The sequence below is a fragment of the Hippocampus guttulatus genome, chromosome 5, assembly GCF_054856545.1.
Source record: "Hippocampus guttulatus isolate MCC_2025c chromosome 5, RoL_Hgut_1.0, whole genome shotgun sequence".
In the NCBI taxonomy this organism is placed as follows: domain Eukaryota; kingdom Metazoa; phylum Chordata; class Actinopteri; order Syngnathiformes; family Syngnathidae; genus Hippocampus; species Hippocampus guttulatus.
In genome coordinates, this window is record NC_141265.1 from 19,678,437 (window position 1) to 19,697,341 (window position 18,905).

The 18,905-nt window shown below is 42.9% G+C and overlaps 1 protein-coding gene across 3 annotated transcripts; it reads right to left on the minus strand.

Annotated features, from left to right (window-relative positions):
- Positions 1-855: 855 nt before the first annotated feature.
- prodhb (proline dehydrogenase (oxidase) 1b) lies at positions 856-17,664 on the minus strand. 3 transcript variants are annotated; one of them, XM_086111979.1, is made up of 15 exons: positions 17,284-17,664; positions 14,444-14,652; positions 12,556-12,581; positions 12,356-12,466; positions 11,095-11,159; positions 10,906-11,022; positions 10,749-10,822; positions 10,162-10,243; positions 8,974-9,066; positions 8,745-8,891; positions 8,486-8,661; positions 7,312-7,410; positions 7,139-7,227; positions 5,652-5,847; positions 856-3,081 (listed from the first exon to the last, which is right to left on the minus strand). In XM_086111979.1, exons 1-14 carry the CDS (start codon positions 17,596-17,598, stop codon positions 5,657-5,659), a joined length of 1,794 nt encoding a protein of 597 aa, XP_085968105.1. In that variant the 5' UTR covers positions 17,599-17,664; the 3' UTR covers positions 856-3,081; positions 5,652-5,656. The 3 variants fall into 3 exon arrangements, with proteins under 3 accessions (XP_085968105.1, XP_085968103.1, XP_085968104.1); XM_086111977.1 differs by having other exon boundaries at positions 10,906-11,159; XM_086111978.1 differs by lacking the exon at positions 856-3,081 and having other exon boundaries at positions 3,420-5,847; positions 10,906-11,159.
- Between the last annotated feature and the right edge of the window lie 1,241 nt (positions 17,665-18,905).

Consider the following 18,905-nt stretch of genomic DNA (forward strand, 5'->3'; position numbering starts at 1 on the left):
ATACACGCGTCTGTCAAATTGTATTTTGCATGAGCTGTATCGTACGGTGTGTTTGAATGATCCAGCCAGACTTTTTTTTCCCCCCCCAGACATTCATTTCCGATTCATTACTTCTGTGTTAAGCTGCTTGACGTCCAAATTGTTCCAATTTCAAAACAACGCTTTGGAACTAATGGGAAGTGAATTGATTTGTTCAATTGTCATCCTGAATGGGATGAAACTCTTTTTTTGTTTTTTAAGGGGCAAGCACAGTGACCTCGTTTCAAAAGTTGGGTCACCCCCCCTCCCCTGCCCCCTTCTTTTAATTGTCTACGGGTGAATGCTTGTTTGACACTTTGTGCCCTGGGGTTGTTTGGAAACAGCCGCACAAAGTCACTTAGGTTGGGCCCCAGCTAGTGCTGAGGTTTCGATTCTGTTACATTGAAAGAAATGTCTCGTTGTCTTCAGCACGTTCACTTTTTATGTCAACTCTTCATTCTGTAGTACAGAAAGTGCAAGAGACCTTCACCTTCATCACTTACCCTTGAGCGACCACATGGGGGCCTTCCTCAACGGGGGCCTTCCTCAACGTCTTCCCCCACATTTGAAAACATACAGTTGTCCAAAATCAAGAACTAAAAGTCGGGCAAAAAATAATTTGTTGTTGAATGCATCCGAACCGATGAAGCGCGATCTGCTTCAGTGACCTTCCGTGACGCTTCGACCGGTTCTCTTCCTACCTGCTTTCAAAAGACTCTATTATGCAAATATACAGTATGTTGACGATCACTGGAGCGTGAATTTAAATTGCATTCTGCTTGGCGGGTATAAAAGATGATGCTATATATTTTTTTTCCAATATTGAAAAGGGGAAACTTTATTGTACAGTATGTTTGCTTTTATAAGCACAGGTCGATAAAAGCGTTTACAGTACTTGGCCTGACAAGAAAAAAAGGCTTACAGACTCAAAATGAAACTGTCATTCAAAAAAAAGGCAAATAAGGGTGGCTATTTCAAGGACTTCTTCAGGTTAAAAATGTCCTTTTGTGCTTCCCATCTGATTGTGACATATCAATCAATCAGCTCCTTCTTGTCCCTCCCCCGCTGTTTCTTGCGCAGCATTCTCACGAGTCGGTCAGTTATCTCCGTACTTTGAGTTTAGCTGGCAACACCTTGTTGGTCTTCTACAAGCCCATTTGGAGCTTTAATTGACAAGCAACCAAGCGCCTGCATGTCGCCCATCAATCAGTTCGCCAAGACATCCAGTTGTGGGATGTCGTTATTTTTCTTCTGAAAACAACAGGTGGCCATCATATAGCGGAGTTATTTTTCACCACCGCGGCGCTGCACGAGTCCAAGCTAATGACCAAAACACCGAGCCACCCCAAATCATCTCTCACCCCCAAGAGACGGACATGATAAATGACGGGATAATCGATGCATGTGTTTGAAACTCAAGATCAGTGTGGACTCGATGATATACACCTTTTTCTGTGGGGTGGGGGGGGGGGGGGGGGGTGTAAGAAAAAAAAACTAGGTGACCGTTTTTGTCTTCATACAGCAGCGTTCATACAATGTTAACATGAACCGAATAGAATACCGTACATACATTTTCTAAGCGCAAAGAAGTATTTTTCTGACAGAAAAATGTTTGTCATGTGTTTCGGGGACAGAGGTGGGAAATTAGATTGAGAGCGCTTCCCTTCGGCGCGTTTCGTCAACTACGCAGGCGCTCTTCTTTTATCCGTTCGAGCCTAATTCGTGCTGAGCTGTGCCGATAGCTTTCAAAGGCAAAACAGCACGCATCTCAAAGAGAGGAGATGAAAGTGGTCTAATGATCTATAATACATGGGCGCCACTCATTGGCACGGAAACGTAGACTTCGGTGTCGGGTGGGGGGTGGAACAATGTGTGACATTTGTCATTTATGCACCGTGTAAGGATGATGTAAACATTTGCCACGGCCAACTGTTAAATAACTCATTCAAAATGCAGATTTACCTCGATGTGCGTCGTATACTTTCATGACCTAAATCTTTTTTTTTTACACTCTGAAAATCTAAACCGCTATGTTGAGTTGTGGGCTCAGTTGATGAACGCTGCTAACTGCAAGCTAACAGGCTAGCTAAGTGTCACGACAGTATAGATGCAGTTTCCTTGCCTTAAGTTACCGGTAATCACTTTTGAACCCTTTCACCATTGTGTCTTGTGTAATTTACATTTTAACAGGCACGTTGATTTAAAAAAACAAAAAACAGATGTATTTGAAATTCAGACATAGTTAATGTTATCATTGAGAGACTGGCTAGTTAAGCACAGGGGTGCTAACTAGCAAGCTTGCGATCAGTTTAGCTGAATGAAATGGGCTGCCACTTGCATTGCGATTTTCTACCTTCGCTACTCAAAGCGGTTCTTCACACTGTTACGTACTGATGACACAGCATCAGGAGCTTCTGGGGGCTCAGTATCTTGCTCAAGGGCACTTCGAAATGGTCACAATGGCCAGAGATAGATGGCCCCTCTACCGCTGAGCCGTTAACTGTCATTGCTACTTAAGTCCGTCCCACCAATTCCCTTTTTTTTTTTTTTTTTTTTTTTTGCATCCAAGCTCATTAAAATAACAAAGTTTGGGGTTGCCCTCGACTTTGGCGTGGTATTGCCCCCATGACAGCTTCATTCTCAGCGAAAAGTAGTTGCTCTAAAACAAACTTTTCAGTAATGATGACTGCCTGGAAAAGAATCAAAAGTATGCAGATGATTTGAATACCTTTGAATCAGTGAAGATGATTGAGTCCACTGTGTGAAATGTACACATTTTCAGTCACACACTTTGCATTCCACCCCTCCATTGCGTTTTATTATCCGAGGTGCACTGCGCCTCAGCTCAGGCCGGTGAGATTAGTCATCGTCTGTCCCATCTGTTGTGTTTACTCCCAGGACTCATTTGTTTACTCATCGGCTCTCATCAGATTGCCGCCAGGGAGATTCAATGGGTACAGATGCGGTCAGATCCGTTCATATGGCCCAGTGATTCATCACATTTGTCATTCATAGGTTCACTGAACAACGCCGTTTCTTTCAGTTGACGTCGTCAATTCGGACCTGAATGAGAAGGAAAAGAGGACTTCAGAATCCGAAAGGGTGGGGCCACTGTACATGTATGCTCAAAGATTTTTTTGAAAAATGGACTGAATGCAAGTTAATTCAGCACAAAAATATTAAGTTGACTCCCGTCACCTTTTGTGTGCATTAAAATAGCATTTATATAGTTGAACCCCCCTCCAAATTTTTTTTATATATACTGTATATTAATTTTATTTTTTTTAATGGCAAAGCCACTGATGATGTGTGCTTCAACACAAGCAATGGAGCAGCACATGGGAAGAAAAAGAAATACGGCATATATTCTTTATCCTCTCTGCAAACAACTGATATGACTGCAGCTTTTTCAGGACCGGCTTTATGTACAGTATGTATTGTATGATATTGTCCTCCCAGTGATCATGGCACAAACATCAGAAGGAAGAGCAACATGCCAAGTGATTTGAGGCACAAAAAAAAAGTGATTTTTTTTTTTGCATTCTATTTAATTCCATCATTGCTATATGTTTTTCAAAAGAACAAGTTCTGTTTCAAAACACATTGCAAAAATGTTAATAAAAATCCATTAGCACACAAAAAAAAAATGGGTGAGAAGTACAAAGACCAAGTCAATTAATTGCCTTCCATGATTCTAATTAACCTGGAAAATTCCCACCCAAGCACGGGAAAAATATACAAACCCCCATACAGGACGGGCAGAGTGGGGATTTGAAACCTGAATCTAAGAGCTGTGAGGCAGTTGTACGAACCACTATCCACCGTCCTGAATGGAATCATTTCATTCCTCTTGCTTTGCTGCCAAGAGAAAATGCCAAACACAGCCCGCATTGTTGTTAATGTTTGTCTGTCAGTGGATTGGCACCACAAACAAGTCCAGGATTCACTGGCTGGCGGAATCCAAATGACGGCGCGTAAATCCATCAGATTTGCTTTGCTCTTTTCAATTGTTCAGTCTATTTCACATCGGCGCTGATCAAGCCGCGTGCGAATATGCAAAGAAGAGAAAAAAAAATGCTGCGGACAGCTTTGCTGTCTCAAGGGAAGCGTCGCGCCAAGGCCGCAGTCCAACAACCACAACAATGTGGAACCGTGCAGTCATTAAACTAAAAGAAAATCTTGCATAGCACAAGTCGATGGCATTCATCATGCAGAGTAAATTAGCTCTGGCTGCCTCCATTACTGACTCGTGTGCTTTAATGTCGGGAGAATTTGAGGAGCCCACGCTGCTTTGACTGTATTTACGGACTTGTGCCCCCCACCCGCACACACACACACACAAAATTATCTTTCTAACTGAAAAGTGCAGCTGTCTGTAAGACGCAATTTGTTGGCAAATGAACGGCCGAAAGGCACATTTTGCATCAAAAAGAACACGATTCTTAATTAAACCGAGGGAGTGGCGGCTCGGTGGCGCTTCTCCCCAGTAAAACTGAGCAGCTTCACAAGTTTCCTCTGAGTGATGATTAATGCATCGGACTCCTGTGATGTATATTGGGACAATAATAAAATGATTTTCGACTGAATGCCGATGGCCCAAATCCGAGGACGTCATTATCGTGAAGGATGGCTTGGATTCAAAACTGACTGAGGGTCAATAATACTGCGGAGCGTAACATGTTACAAAACTAGCCATAAACAGTCCTTTCCAGTTCTTGCTGATCAAACTTCACACAAATTAACAAGCAAAAGTAAGAATATACATATACACTGAATGTTTGTTTTTTTCAGACACAGAATTTTAAAAGTGCATTTATTGGAAGTGTTGAATTATTTCATTCAAATGTATTCAAACGACTGAAACTCAAATGGAAGTGGGAATGGTGTAGTGTCCTGTTTGGAGATTAAAGTGGGCTGGAAATGAAGGAACGAGTGTAGAAATGTTAGCATCGGCGCTGAAAGGGTGAGAGAAGTGCTTATTTACGATAACAAAACAGCACTGATACATGATTGGATCCCACGAAATATTGTCGGTGCACCGGTGAGGACAGGAATGTATTGCGACAAGACAACAAAGAGACTTGCAGGCATTGGTATATAAATACGTTCACCTCCCTGAGTACTGAGCACAAGGCACAATAACAACATAAGCGACATAATGAGGACACGTTAGCTCGTGAAAAGGCTAAAAACACAAATATACAAGTGGGTGTCCATTATTAAACCAAAGAAAAAAAAACCCCAACCCAAATGGATGGCCAATACAGATAATGCATTTATTAGCGTTTAAATAAAGCCTCTTAGCCGTGCGTGTTGTTGTCCTTGCGCGTGATGAATAGGCGCATGAAAAGGAACGACTGCCCAGGACTCGTTGACATTTTCACGAGTCCTGTTGGAGCACTTAAGATGCCCGCTTGAGTGATACGAGTGCTTTGCAGACAAAAGGAGAGCGAAATGAAGAACGGACATAAATGTAAAAGGGGGATCGGGAGCATGTGGGGAAACATCAACAAGTGATGCTTTCGACTGCAACAGCACCGGGAGAAATAAAAAGAAAGAAATACACAGCGGAGGACCATAAAGGCAGAAAGGAGAGAGCGACAGAAGAAATCCTGAGAGCAGCTCTTCCTCACCGCTTTCAGTAGACGGGTCTGTAGAGAAGCTCCCTGGAGGCCAATCTGCGTTTCAGCTCCTTCCACAGCAGCTCTCTCTCCTTTTGGGCGCCTTTCATGAAGCCTCGGTTCTCCTGGGCTCTCCGACTCAGGTAAGGCATCACCTCATTCACCGGGCCGTAGGGGACGTACTTGTAGACCGGAAAGCCTGCCTGGCCTGGCGTTGCATGTCAAGTGAAGGGATGACAACCAGGAAAAATGGAAGGTGCCGGTCTTATTTTTCTTTGTCTTTTTCTTTTTTGTCCACTTGAGGTCACCGTCCTTGCGTGCCGCAGGACGGTCGTATCTGTGACTGAATGCGAGGGACTTAAAAAGGCGAAGGCCTGCCCTGCTGAGGCAGTCGGCGAATGAGAGTGTCGACTTCGCTAGCTTTGAAGTGGCTAATACATTAGCCACTGCGTGTTGAGCCACGGCATCAGTTGTGCGTCGGTTTTATTTCGTTACCTTGCGTTGTTTGTCAGGTTTAAAGTTTTTAAAATTATCATAGAGGGCCCGAACAGTTTACTTAAGGGCTGAGCTTGCAAATGTCACATGACCAAACGCAGAAATGCGCTGAGCCGCAACGGCCATTCGCTGAGCCCTGAGACCAATGGTGTCAAACCCAAGGCCCAAGGGCCACATCTGGTCCGCCATGTCATTGTATGTGGCCCGGGAAAGTAGATCACGTGTGGCAACTTCCATGCTCCTTTTCTAAAATCTGTACCGAAATGTCAAATTGGCATGTATCATAAATCCCGTTGAGATTTTGCAATCTTTTTTTTTTTGTTCCTCTGTTTACACTCACGATAAGTGAACAAACAAACAAATAGTTGACTGATTCCAAAACTACTAATCCATCAATTTGTGGTGTACAAGTAATAATACGATGTGATGATGAAACATTTATTCGGCCCTCTGAGGGAAGACGTAACTCCAAAGTGGCCCGCGGCAAAAAGGAGTTTGACACCCCCTGCCTTAGGCACTCTGATGTCATTTTGAAGATTGATAAAAACTGGCTTTTAGGATTTGGGATTTTGCCGCGTCATTCCTATTCCACCAATGCAATATTCATCTGAATGGCGTGTTTCCACTCGCGCGTAGAATATATGATTGTTTTGGATTATCATTTCTTGACTCGACTTCCCCTTTCTAGCCTGTCGGCAACGGTTGCTTGGTCCCTGCGGAAAGAGCCGCGCGTCTTACACGGATGCGAGGCCCTTTCAAGTGGAACAGACAACATCCTGCCACCGCTGCTCACACGCGTGATTGACAAACAACAGGGCGAGAACCGACAGCGGCGGCTCACCGAGACAACTCGTCAATGCCGAGGTGCCTCACTTCAGATGTCACCGCATGGGCTGGCAACAGCCCAATTTTCACAAGGCTGGACTCGGACTGAGCCGATCACATTAAGGGTTCGGAGGACATCATAAGTTTCACCGTGACTTCCGCGTGTGTGTTTTGCTCACCCAGAGGGAAGCTGATCTGATCGCACATGCCCAGAAGCTGGCCAAAGAACACTTTGTTTTCCCTGGGCAACAAAGCGAGCTCGTTCATTCTGATGGCCAGATAGAAAAACAAAAAAAGACATAAACATTGATAAAAATTCACTCGAGGATGACGAAGAGGAGTGAAGATGTACCTCTGTAGTGTGTGTTTCACTGTGTCCTCATTATGGGAGGCCACCATGACGTTGACCTTCCTGCGGAGGGCTATCTCATCCAGAATGTAATCCAAACATCTGGAAAAACACACACACACACACACACGTGGGTAAAGTTGCATGTAAATGAAAAAAGTGCTCATCTCACGTTTTTTAAATTTCTTTATTTTGGCTTGAAACAACTCCAAACATCATTAAAAGGTTATAAAGCACAGACAGGGTAGACGGGAAGCTCAGTAAGCACTGCACTGGCGGTCGTATATTTTATTGTCTCGTAACAATGGCCTAAAAGTGATTTTCCAACAAATATTGACTGTAATGATGACATTCGGAGGCAGCGAATGATGGCCAATGAATTTTTGTTTAGATGACATTTGGTTTTGTTTCGTAGTTTAGTCCCCTCGTGCGCTTTTTTATCTTCCTCGTTTGGGTTTTGTTTCCGCCATGTTGTCACCCGGGTCCCTTGTGTGAGCCAATCGGCTCCCTCAACACTCTTTCCACTTGAGGCTGATTTGACTCCTTTTGGCATCATTTTCGATTTGCGTGCGGCGTAATAGCTCAATGCTGCTTCACCTTGTTTGCTTTGAACTCTAGGCTTCACGAATTGACTTGAGTCTGAAGACCTCGAAGCCCTACAAACGATGCTCAATGAACATGTTTGTTTTTCATACAACTATATACTGTCATTTTGATTTATTTTTTATTTTTTGCCCCATATCTTTGGATTGGGATTTTGTAATGTATGTACGGTACATGTCGTCATCACACTGTTAAGGCGTGGAGTCAATCGCTGTCATGAGGATTTTACCACCGCATTAGCATATGTTATTGAGAGGCCACAGTAAATTCCAATTTACGACAAATTCAAATTTCCAGTACTCTGCCGCCATAGGAACAAAACTGCATAAAATGAGGGCTTTGTACCATTTTGGGGGATTATTACACATTTTATGGAACTCATTTCTCCTCAATCTGAAAACAAAGTCTACCTACTTTTAACCCTTTCATGCACCCTGTAACCTGATAACATGATAAGCTGTCCACTGTAGTAACCGCTGTCCCTGAAAGGGTTAATGGGGTCCCACAGGATAACCGGGCTAGTTAAGGCTCATGCCTTTCTCCCAGACACATTTCAAGCAACTCTCACGCTTACTTGTGGTAGGTTGCGTTGGTAGTCTCATAGTCAGGGTTGATGGGGTCCTCGTAATCCAATTCCAATGCCCTCTCCCGCTCTTGGTGCATGTAGGCCCCTCGCACCAGCTTGGCGGCAAAGTGCCAGCCCTCGCGTCGAGATAACTCGACATCCAACGTTACCTTGTCAAAAGCGTCCTGCGGAACAAAGAGCGAAGATGACCGAATGGAGATCTCACGGCACCTTTTATTGCGTTTTCACGGCGATCGTGCTTTCGGACCTTCAAGTAGCATTGGTAGGTGTTGAAGATGACCGGCTTGTCTTTGTTGTAAACCTTCTGCATTTCCAGTGTTAGCCTGCTGATGGCCGGCTGCAAGTAGGTCTGCTCTGCATCCACCATCAAGCGGACACCATTCTTGACTGCATGCTGCGTTTATATTTTAAAACAAAGAAGAAGAAACATACCTGTACACATCCTGATGCTTTGGAATCAGGCTGTGAGAGATTACCTGGGCTAAAGTATCCATGCGCTGCAATATCCTCTTCATTTGGCCCTCCTCCTCCGCGGTGAAGTCTTTCAGCAGAGGCTGCAGTTCACCGAGCTGAGCAAAGAAGCAAGAAGACGATTAGGTACTAATGGGCCCTAATGGAATGACAAAGACCAGGTAGTAATTGAACTCCTTATCATTCACTAACAGAAAGTGTGATTTGGTTAGTGTAATTACCTCCACCAAAGGCACAAAGGCAACAGGTGTTATTTCATCGATTGGTTTGTCAGGCAAAAAAACACACAAACACACACACAGCTGATTTCCATAAAACGTTTCGAATCTGAATAAAGGTTTCATCTCTTGTTCTCTTAATTACATTTTAAGCCATTTCACTCCCGAGCCCTGCCACAAACATCATACATCTGCGAATGGTACAGCCAAAAATTGATATTTTTTTTAACCCTTTCAGCGACAGCGGTCTCTACAGTGGACAGCTTATTGTATTATCAGGTTACAGGGTGCACGAAAGGTTGATTTGATTCACAAGTGTTGCAGCTGTGAAACAAAGTGAGCGGCAGTGCTGGGTTTTTTTTTAAACGTACACTTTATTAATTATTTTAAAACTCTCAAACAAATGCAGACACATCCCTCTCTCCGACAATTTCTGCGTTCGGCTCGAGAGGCGTTCAAAGACCGCCTCAGAAAAACGTAAATTAATGATTGTGTAAGCTTATGATATATTATGAATGATCATTTCATCTTTGAGCATCATATTATTTAATGTCGAGATTACCTAAATTGCATTCTGTTGTTTAATAATTGCTGAGACATGTTTTAGGTTGATAGCGTCTGACTGGCTGTTGAAGTAAGAAAAAGCAGGAAGTGATTTTAGTTGCTAAGAGTTATTTTTTAACGTCCTTTTCAATAAAGCTGCGTTCAAACGGAATCCATCTCTCCTTTTGCCATTTCGTCAAGTAGAGCCATCCATTAAAAACAACAAACCCTTCATCTTCATCTCACACAATAGCTTCAATGGCAGTAAATTTGGAAACACACACCGAAGGAATAATTAACATAGACAATTGTGAAACAGTCCAGTTTCCTCCAAAACTCTCATCGCCCATTCCAAGTGTCAACATAAGAAAGTCCTCGGCAGAGGTCTGCGCCGTGTGGAGTTTTTGAGTTCTGAATTCCATCTTGACTGACCTGAACGTTCGGGACAACAAGCAGTTGCGCCAGATTGGCTCTGTCATCAAAGATGCGATCCCATTCGAGGAGGTCAATAGTGCTGCCAAAACAGAGCATCAAAAATATGACTCGCACAAGTTGACTTCCCAGCAGTTTACGATTTAGCTACTTGATCTTCAAACCACTGTAACCCAGGAAATATTGGATTAGTTCCGATCCACAGACATCTTTTTCTTGTGTGCGCAGCACTGAAATCCCAGATTATATTAGATCCCATTTAAATTTTTGTGTTTGAAACTGTTGTTTAGCTCTCACTATGGTCCAAAATTTGTATTATTTTTTTTTCTTCATGGTAGCTAATGACGCCATGTGTTGATTTTGGAAACTATGCTCATGGTTAAGGAATAAACTATTCTCATGAATATATTCCATATATTGTGCTGGGAGTAGCCATCGTGTTATGTGCTTTCTGTGGCAAACAGATTGCATTTAGAGGGAACAAAATAGAATTAGAAAGTCAACCAACTTGGGCTGCATATCCTCATTCAGTGAAAATGGAAACCTTTCATGTGAGACAGATTTTTCTTCACTACTCTCATACTCACCCTGAAGTTTCCCTTTTCTGTGCAGGCACCACACTACAGAAGTCATCTTTTGCACCCACGCCACTCAAAAATTCCTGAACGGGATACATCGACGTTGAAAATACGGAAACAAGCATGTGTGTATAAAACAAGCTCAATATAAGAAGAAGCGAGGCACCTGCATCTGTTTAAGATTCAACTTTTGCTCCAAGACATCAATGCCATCTTGATCCTGCTTGGATGCGAGGAAGCTGAAAAATCGTCGCCATTTCACGAGGACCTCAGAGAGCTGGAGCTTGAAGAACAAAGGTGCCAGGTCAGTGCAATGCTCGAACAAGACACTGACACTGTGTCTGAAACATCTCACCAGGAACTGAGGTCGGCCCAGGGCGGTCATTTTGATGGCAGAGAAGCCGTCCATTGAGCTCCCACCTATTGCAGGTGTTGGAGAGACTTCATTTTTAACCATTTACATGGCATTTTATTTCAAACAATCCAATAGCTATGCCTTGGAAAAGTCCACATAGGTCCACATAGCTGAATGCTAGCAAACAATGCAAAATGCCATAGATGGGCTAATGAAGAGCATCGGTCTTGTGGGGTTAAAATCCGTTAACGCAACGGATATTTGAACACACTTGAAGACGGACAGTGTAATAATACCCACAGGCATATATTCTTTATCCTCTGCCAAAAACGACCGAGCGGACTGCAGTTGACTGAAATGTTGTGACCGTCTCCTTCATTTCTATACGTACCTGTATGTCTCTATCAATTTTTATGATGTGCAACATAACAGAGTACTATTGTCCTTATTCATAAAACACAAAAATTATTGTTTTTCAATGAGTTATGAATGGTATTTCTATTCATTTCAAATGGGAATGATGATTTGAGATACAATTGTACTTGACACAGAATTCTTATTACCAAGAACCAGGGATGGCGCTACACAAGAGACTCGGGGCAGCTATAGCCCGGTCAGAAATCTGCGTAGCCCCAGTTAAGCCCCTACAGCATTTTATTTGATATTCTAAAATATACCCCCCCCCCCCCCCCAGCCCCCCTATGTATCGGTCAAGCCACCCTGCAGCCAAGGGGGTCGAAAAAAAATCCTGGACTCGTCCTTGCCCCAAAATAAAATAAATAAATAAATAACATTTAAATATTTATTTTGTCTGGAAGTTACAATTGTTTAATATTTGAGTATGTGACTTTGACAACATATTTCCCCTTATCGCCTGTGAAAACAAGGATCCAGTTTGCGAAGCCTTACGTGTATTATTGATTTATTTTAATCAACCAGTGGGCCTACTTTAGTATGCTGCTTCCAGGTTCAGGAGCTAAAATAGATAAATAAACAGAACTTTAATTAAACCTGTATGGAAAATGAGGGCGAAGATCATAACCTCTGGCAAATAAACTTGTATTTCGACAGTCACACCACTGGTTAGATGTCATAAAATTACTAATCCAAAAACAGATTCAAATCAGAGCGATAGTGCCCCTCGGAGCGAAGGAGCGCCGTAACAACACATCCACCATGACAATTCATTCTGGGATGTCTGTTGCGTGATCCATTTTACAGTTCTGTTTTCTGATACGTACAGAAACCTCCGTTTGCTTACCAGATGCCCGGATACATTTAAGAAATGTTTCCATATGTTGGTCGCATTTGCTCTCATCTGCATAGAAATATGTTTGGGATCCACCAAACGTGTTTCTGTCGTCGCTGCCGCCTGCCGGAGACAAAAATAAATAAATAAAATTTAAAAAGACTGTACTGGACTGTGTATTTTGAGTAGGACAATCAAGTGAGATGGCTGACCTTTGTCTGCACGGGAGCCACTTGAACTAAAGAAGAAGAAACAAGAGGGAATGAATCCGTTCGACAGGTAGAGTTCAACGTGCAACATCGCTTCTGCTATGATGTCATCACCTTATTCGTTTCACACAAAACATATGCAAACAATGCCACTACCCTACGGTGTAGGGTGGCCAGACATAAGCTTTATCTTACAAATTAAATGTCCCAAAATGTCCAATTAAGGTTGAACTTTTTGGCCATGATTCCAAAATGTTTTTATCTGTCGCAAAGACAACAATGTTCATCAACGAAAAAAACCTCATAGCTCCAGTGAAAGATGGTAGTGAGAGCATCATGCTTTTTTATCTTCATCTTAAACTCGGATGCTAGTCAAAGTGGACGGAATTTTGAACAATTCGTAATTGCAGTCAGCGGTACCACAAAACCCTCTGAGGCTTCTGCGAGAAAGCAAAAAAAAAAAAAAAAAACAACAACAACAAATGGCAGGAGAAGCCTACTAGAACAGTTGAACTTGATTTGGTATTAACCAGAGGCAATTTCACGGACGGCAGGTGTGTGGTGACTCCCATTTAACATTAGATTAAAAATAACTGGTTCATTCTGAACACAGCCCCGGTTCGAAGAGGGTGTGCACATTTTTGCAACCACATTATTTCAGTTGTTAATTGTTACTTCCCCTATTTTTTTATGAAGTTGATGGGTATAGGTGTCGTTAATAGAGGGAAATAGTTTAGAAATGATCTTGGTCAATTTTTGGATGGTGGGGTTCACAAAAACCTGTCGTTTGAACAGAGGCGTGTCGAAGTTTTTATGCAACATATGGAATGTTTGAACTTGAAGTCAGCTGTCAGCGTGCGTCAGCGTCACTTCGACACTTGGACAGACCCACTGCAGGCTTTCTTTTGTTTCGACCTTCATTCAACTCAACATTTGCGCGATGTTTGAAATGTAAAAAGCTCAGCGTTAGAATGAGAATGAAGCGGACACGTCCAGCCGCCAAGCCGCACTGACTTTAGTTCAAAAGCGCGCCGCGTTGGCTTTTTGAAGCGCTCCAAGTGGGTCGTCCTTGCCGCTGCTCTCCGGGCGCAGCGCTCACATGGCTTCATAGGAGGTCACGTCGACCGCGCGGCTCCTCATGTGAGCAAATTCCTCACAAGTGAGACATGCTTGACAGCGGCCCATCACGTGAAGGATATTCTTACTCGTTGTTTTTTGGTAGCAAACAAGTGTGACATATTATTCAAATGTTGCAACTTGCGATTAGCTCTGGGCAATTTTGCATTGCACACATAATCCAACAAGTTGGACTGCCCAAAAAAATATATATATATATATATTTAATAGCTTGCTGTAGCCATTGGCTGTCAGGAAGGAATGGATTTTATATTGTATACATACTTGAAAAAAAAAGAAATTGCCGAAATTTGAAATGCATTGGGAAGAAATAATAACAAACGCCTGAAAATTCTCCCAGAAACATACAAGGAAAATCGGGGAGGTGCCAGCACTGATTTTGATTGGGAGGAATGTCGCCGCTATTTGACTGTCGCCGCTGGACAGCCCCAGGGGCGCTTGTGGGTCTTTTTTGCGCCTGTAATGGGCAACATTTTTCACAGCACCATTTTGTTCAGCTGAGATGTCGGCGCTGTTGGACAGTCTGTTGGAGCCGAGGATGAGGAGAGAGAAGTGTAGGAGTGAACAAAATTGTGTTTGCTGAAATGGCTCATGTTGCTGATCTGATTAATGACGTCATGGATAGATTAGCAAATGATTGACATTTCAACCGATCATCGATTTTGTATAAAATCCAAAATATCTGCCCCTCTGATCGGTGTAAAGTATTATTATCATACGCTGCTGTTTTTGGATAACAGTGCAACTTTCTTACCGCATTGCTGGGTGTGGCTCCTCCCCCTGGCTGATGTCCTCCTCCACACTGTAGTCCAGCACGGAGCCCACGCCGAAGGCCAGGTTCTTCTGGATGAGCGGCCTGATGGCCTTGTGATCCTCGCCGGCCACAAACTGCCCGTAAAACGTCATCTTCATCAGCTGATCAAAGGCTTTCTGACCCAACACCTTCTTCCCGAAATCCATTATCTGAGCAGAAATGCAGGATGTTGTCACCCGAGGGCTTCCTTGAATCATTCAAACACATTCAGACTTGCTGAGTTGACAAGAGCCACCGCAGATCTTGCTTTTCTATTTTCCCCCGCTCGAGCATGACGGTTAATTGAATATTCAAACGTCGCGGTGCCAATGACGCCTCATCGGGAGTATTTGGCAACACTTGGATGACGGAAGATGCTGCGGCACTCACGTCAGTCGCAATGTCCCTGCAGCGACTGGTTGTGTCTTGGCATGTTTTCAAAGCATCAGTCTTGCCTGACAAGACTGGTTCCGGAAAGACTTTTAAAAGCAGCCATACACGCACGCCTTTATTAGGAAGAAAAGCGTCTTTGCAAGTCTCAAGGTAGAAATTCCTCTCAAAAAGAGACACATAAAAAAAAAAAAGGAACCCCTTTAACTCATCCAGTAAAGTGAAAGGTGGCGAGAGCTGAAGGCGAGCCTTTTTAAAACTCTGTCATATATTATATATCGACCTCATGAATGCAGAATAATACAGCCTATAAATGAATCCCTTCTGGGATCGTCGACAGCTTCGATTTGACCCTGAACAGATTGGAAGGTACAGCGGCACCTCCGAAATCAAACGATACAATCCGTGATGCCGGTCGGCTCCAACGTGCTCAAACTTTTAAAGTGCTTCGAAAGTAAATTCAGATTGTTTCTTTTCGAAATGATCTGAAAATCATGTAGTCCGCAATTTGGGGGCGTGGCTAAAACAGCGCCTCCTAAACTTTTTTGCCTCTGGAATGAGTCGCCCTCGCCCACAAAATAATAATTAGAGCGCCTCCAGAGTCCGCTGGGGTGGCTGCTTAAGTGCTCCTTGTTGTGGTGTCAATATGCAGTATATCAGTCACCGCAGCTTTGAGCGGATATATTTTCTCATCCCACACATTTAGTGATGCGGATGCATAAGAACGACGCTAGACGAGTAGCATCCATTGGTACGTGATTGACAGTTGAGCAAGGAGGTGTGGTTAAAGCACGTCCAATGGAGATACCCACACTGCGTTTGTGAGCGGAGAGAAGAGCTTGACTTTTCACTTTTTCAAAGCCTTATTTCTAGGGGTATGTAATAAATAAAAAAAGCATTTGATACATATCTCAATCCAGTACAGGGGGTCTAATACTATCCAAGAACTGTATATTTTCAAGAGATTCATTCATTGATTTCAAGAACTTTGATCATTTTATTAATATGTAACATTTAATAGCTCTCCAAATTATGCATGTTAATTAAAACCGATTTTCCTATTCATACAACGAGCAACCTATGAATGTAAGCAATGCGATGTTGTGCTGTGGCTGTAGTCAGCCTACATGCCACTGACGAGAGGGTGACGCTAAATGAAAGCAACACATGCACAAACAGGACCGCTGGCTTGCCTGGAAAAACGAGTTGCAATTTGAGAGGTGGGTGTTCCCTGCTGGCCTGAGGTTCACACGCAACCTGAAGCTGTTTTTACTCGTCGCGAGTGTATGAAACAAATCACAAGGCCCAGTGATGAATGACATTATCTTTAGTCGAGTCATGTCTTTAGAACTGTTATGTCATTGATTATCTGTCTTGGATTATAAGTGGCAGCATATAGTACGGGCACTTCATTAGGTACACCGTCTTGTGAGCGCCAATAGAAAAGCTGTATAAAATGCTGCTGTTGAATAGCTACATAGGCTGGTTTAGATGGAATAGTACGTCTATTGGGAATTATGTCATCATATGTTTTGCCCCCCCAGATCCCCCCCCATCCCCAATGTAGCTTGTAATATAGCTACTTTAAAAAAATAGGAAATAGATTTAAAAATGTTAGTTCTAAGTATCACCACAGCTGACGTGACTAAATTGTTTGCAGTATAGCAAAATGTTGCTTGCTTGTTTTCATTTTGTGTATTTTGGCCTCCAGGGGGCAGTGTAGTGCAAACATGCCGATATGTTGATTTGATGAAACCAAACAAATAAGAAATTGTTATCATCATTGCTATATGAGTTTGGTGCATCCTTAACTCAGGGCTGCAGAGTGGACCCATAGTGAAATTTTTAGGGTTCATCCCACTCATTCATACTGCAGAAAAGGGGCTGAGGTTTGCCAGCAACAAAAAAATTATTTCAAGAACAGTAATTTTTATTTTTTTTTTTAACTGGTTGCACTGGTGAGAGTAGATGAAAATTGTAGTTGTATCAAATCTGGAGCTATGCCTAACTTGATACAGTACAGTACTGATGTAATCTAGTGTCTTGTAAGGGTACAGTATGTTCTCACTGTGGATGATTAATTTATCGTGAGTTTCCCAATGCCGGTTCATGTTTCATCACTTCCTGTATAGCAAGCACAATAAGTAATCTTGTTTTATATTCTATAATATTTTGTTTAATGTTCCATATCATTTGAAGTAAGTGTAAAGTATATTCTCATGGATGATTCATAATAGTTTCCGAAAGCCACTCTGTACTACAGTATAACATAACTGTGATATATTATATTATATTATATTATATTATATTATATTATATTATATTATATTTGTTTAATGGTGCCGATAACGCGAAGCTGGCAAAAAAAAATCACACTATCATTCAGAGGAACCTAATAAGGGCTTTGTTACCTCTTGATTCTTATCAACCAGGAAGTCAAAGGAGCACATCTTGAGAACCATCAGACTTCTCAGGAGCTCCAACGAGTCCTTGCTCTTATAAGCCTCCCGGGTGTGCTCAAAGTCCACAGATACCCCACCGCTGTCCCGCCCCGAACAAGCCCCACGTCCTTCTGAGTGCACATGTCGAGCTCCCACGTCCACCTGCGTATGCTGGGCTTGGCTGACCGCCGAGGCGCGAAGGGGGAGCCGCGGTCTTCGGCCGGTGAGTAGCCGCCTGAGGTGCACCTCGGCCCGGGCTCGCGTGACTGCTGCTGCCGGTAACATGAGAGCACACCACCGGATCGACCTCAGGCGTGTTATGAAACGCGCCGGAGCGTCGACCGCACACGATGGAGATCCGCGTTCTCATTTGCATCAGTGGGAGTGTCTGTGCGATACAAAAGTTGTTTTGCTGAGTTTTTGGGATGGCCCACGCAGCCGCTGAAAGCGCGTTTCGTGACGTGCGCGGAGGTTCGTGAGTGGTGAGCCTCTACTGGAAAATTGAAACCCAAATTAGAACACTCGCCTCAATTTCAAGGGTGACCTTCATTGAAACGTGTTCCACATAAGGTCAAAAGTTTTTGAATATTTTTTTTTCAATAGGTGTCAAAACTTCGATACTCGAGGGCTGCATCCTGCATGTTTTTGATGTTTCCCTCCTCTCGCACACCTGATTGAAATGATCCTGCAGAACTTGATGGAGAGCTGAACACTTGAATCATGTGCGCTGGACGAGGAACACATCTAAAACATGCAGAATAGCGGTCCTCGGGGGACCGGAGTTTCACACCCAATTCGTGTTCAACAACGTCAAAGCAAGAAAAACAAAAGTATATTTTAAAAAAGCACGAAGTACTTGAGTCTCTGCTGGATTGTTTTCATGTTGGAGGGGTCACACTTGAGCCCCCCCAAAAAAGACAATTAAAGCCTGTGTAATTAAACCACTGGGCTGTGATTCTCAAAGTGTGCTACGAGTCCCCCTACTGGTGCACTCAAGAAAAAAAACACATTTACAGGTTCGACATCACAGGTTGCAAACTGTTTTAATCCAGTACTGCACACATTTCACTTTTCAAGTACAGTTTCCGGATGACTGACAATCAAGAGACAAAAGATCACCAATTATTTTGTGTTTATTTTGATATTGTGGCATTCATTTAAAAAATACGTTACAATGATATCATTTGGCTAAAAATATATTTTTAAATGATAAATCCTTTGAAGGAATGCAACCTCTGTCTTGTTTTATGAGCACTTGGGCCGAAAGTGCTCTATTTTATTTTATTTTATTTTATTTTTGAGGCAGTGTGAAGTTTGAAAGCCATTGCTGGTTGTCATCAGTAGGGGGAGCTATTGCCTTGCCTCAAGAACAACCCCTAATTGCAGCCATTGCGTCACTGATGCGCACACTCCAAACGACCACTGAAAGTGATGCGCACAAGTTCCTCAGTTCCAGTTTACCAGAAACGACCAAAAAAAAACGTTCACTTTCATTTTCCCCGCATGATGTTATTTTAATGTAGGCCGTTAAACGGGTCAAACTGTGTCATGTTTTCCTTCGTAGTGGCCTATGTCACACGAGCTTTGTCGTA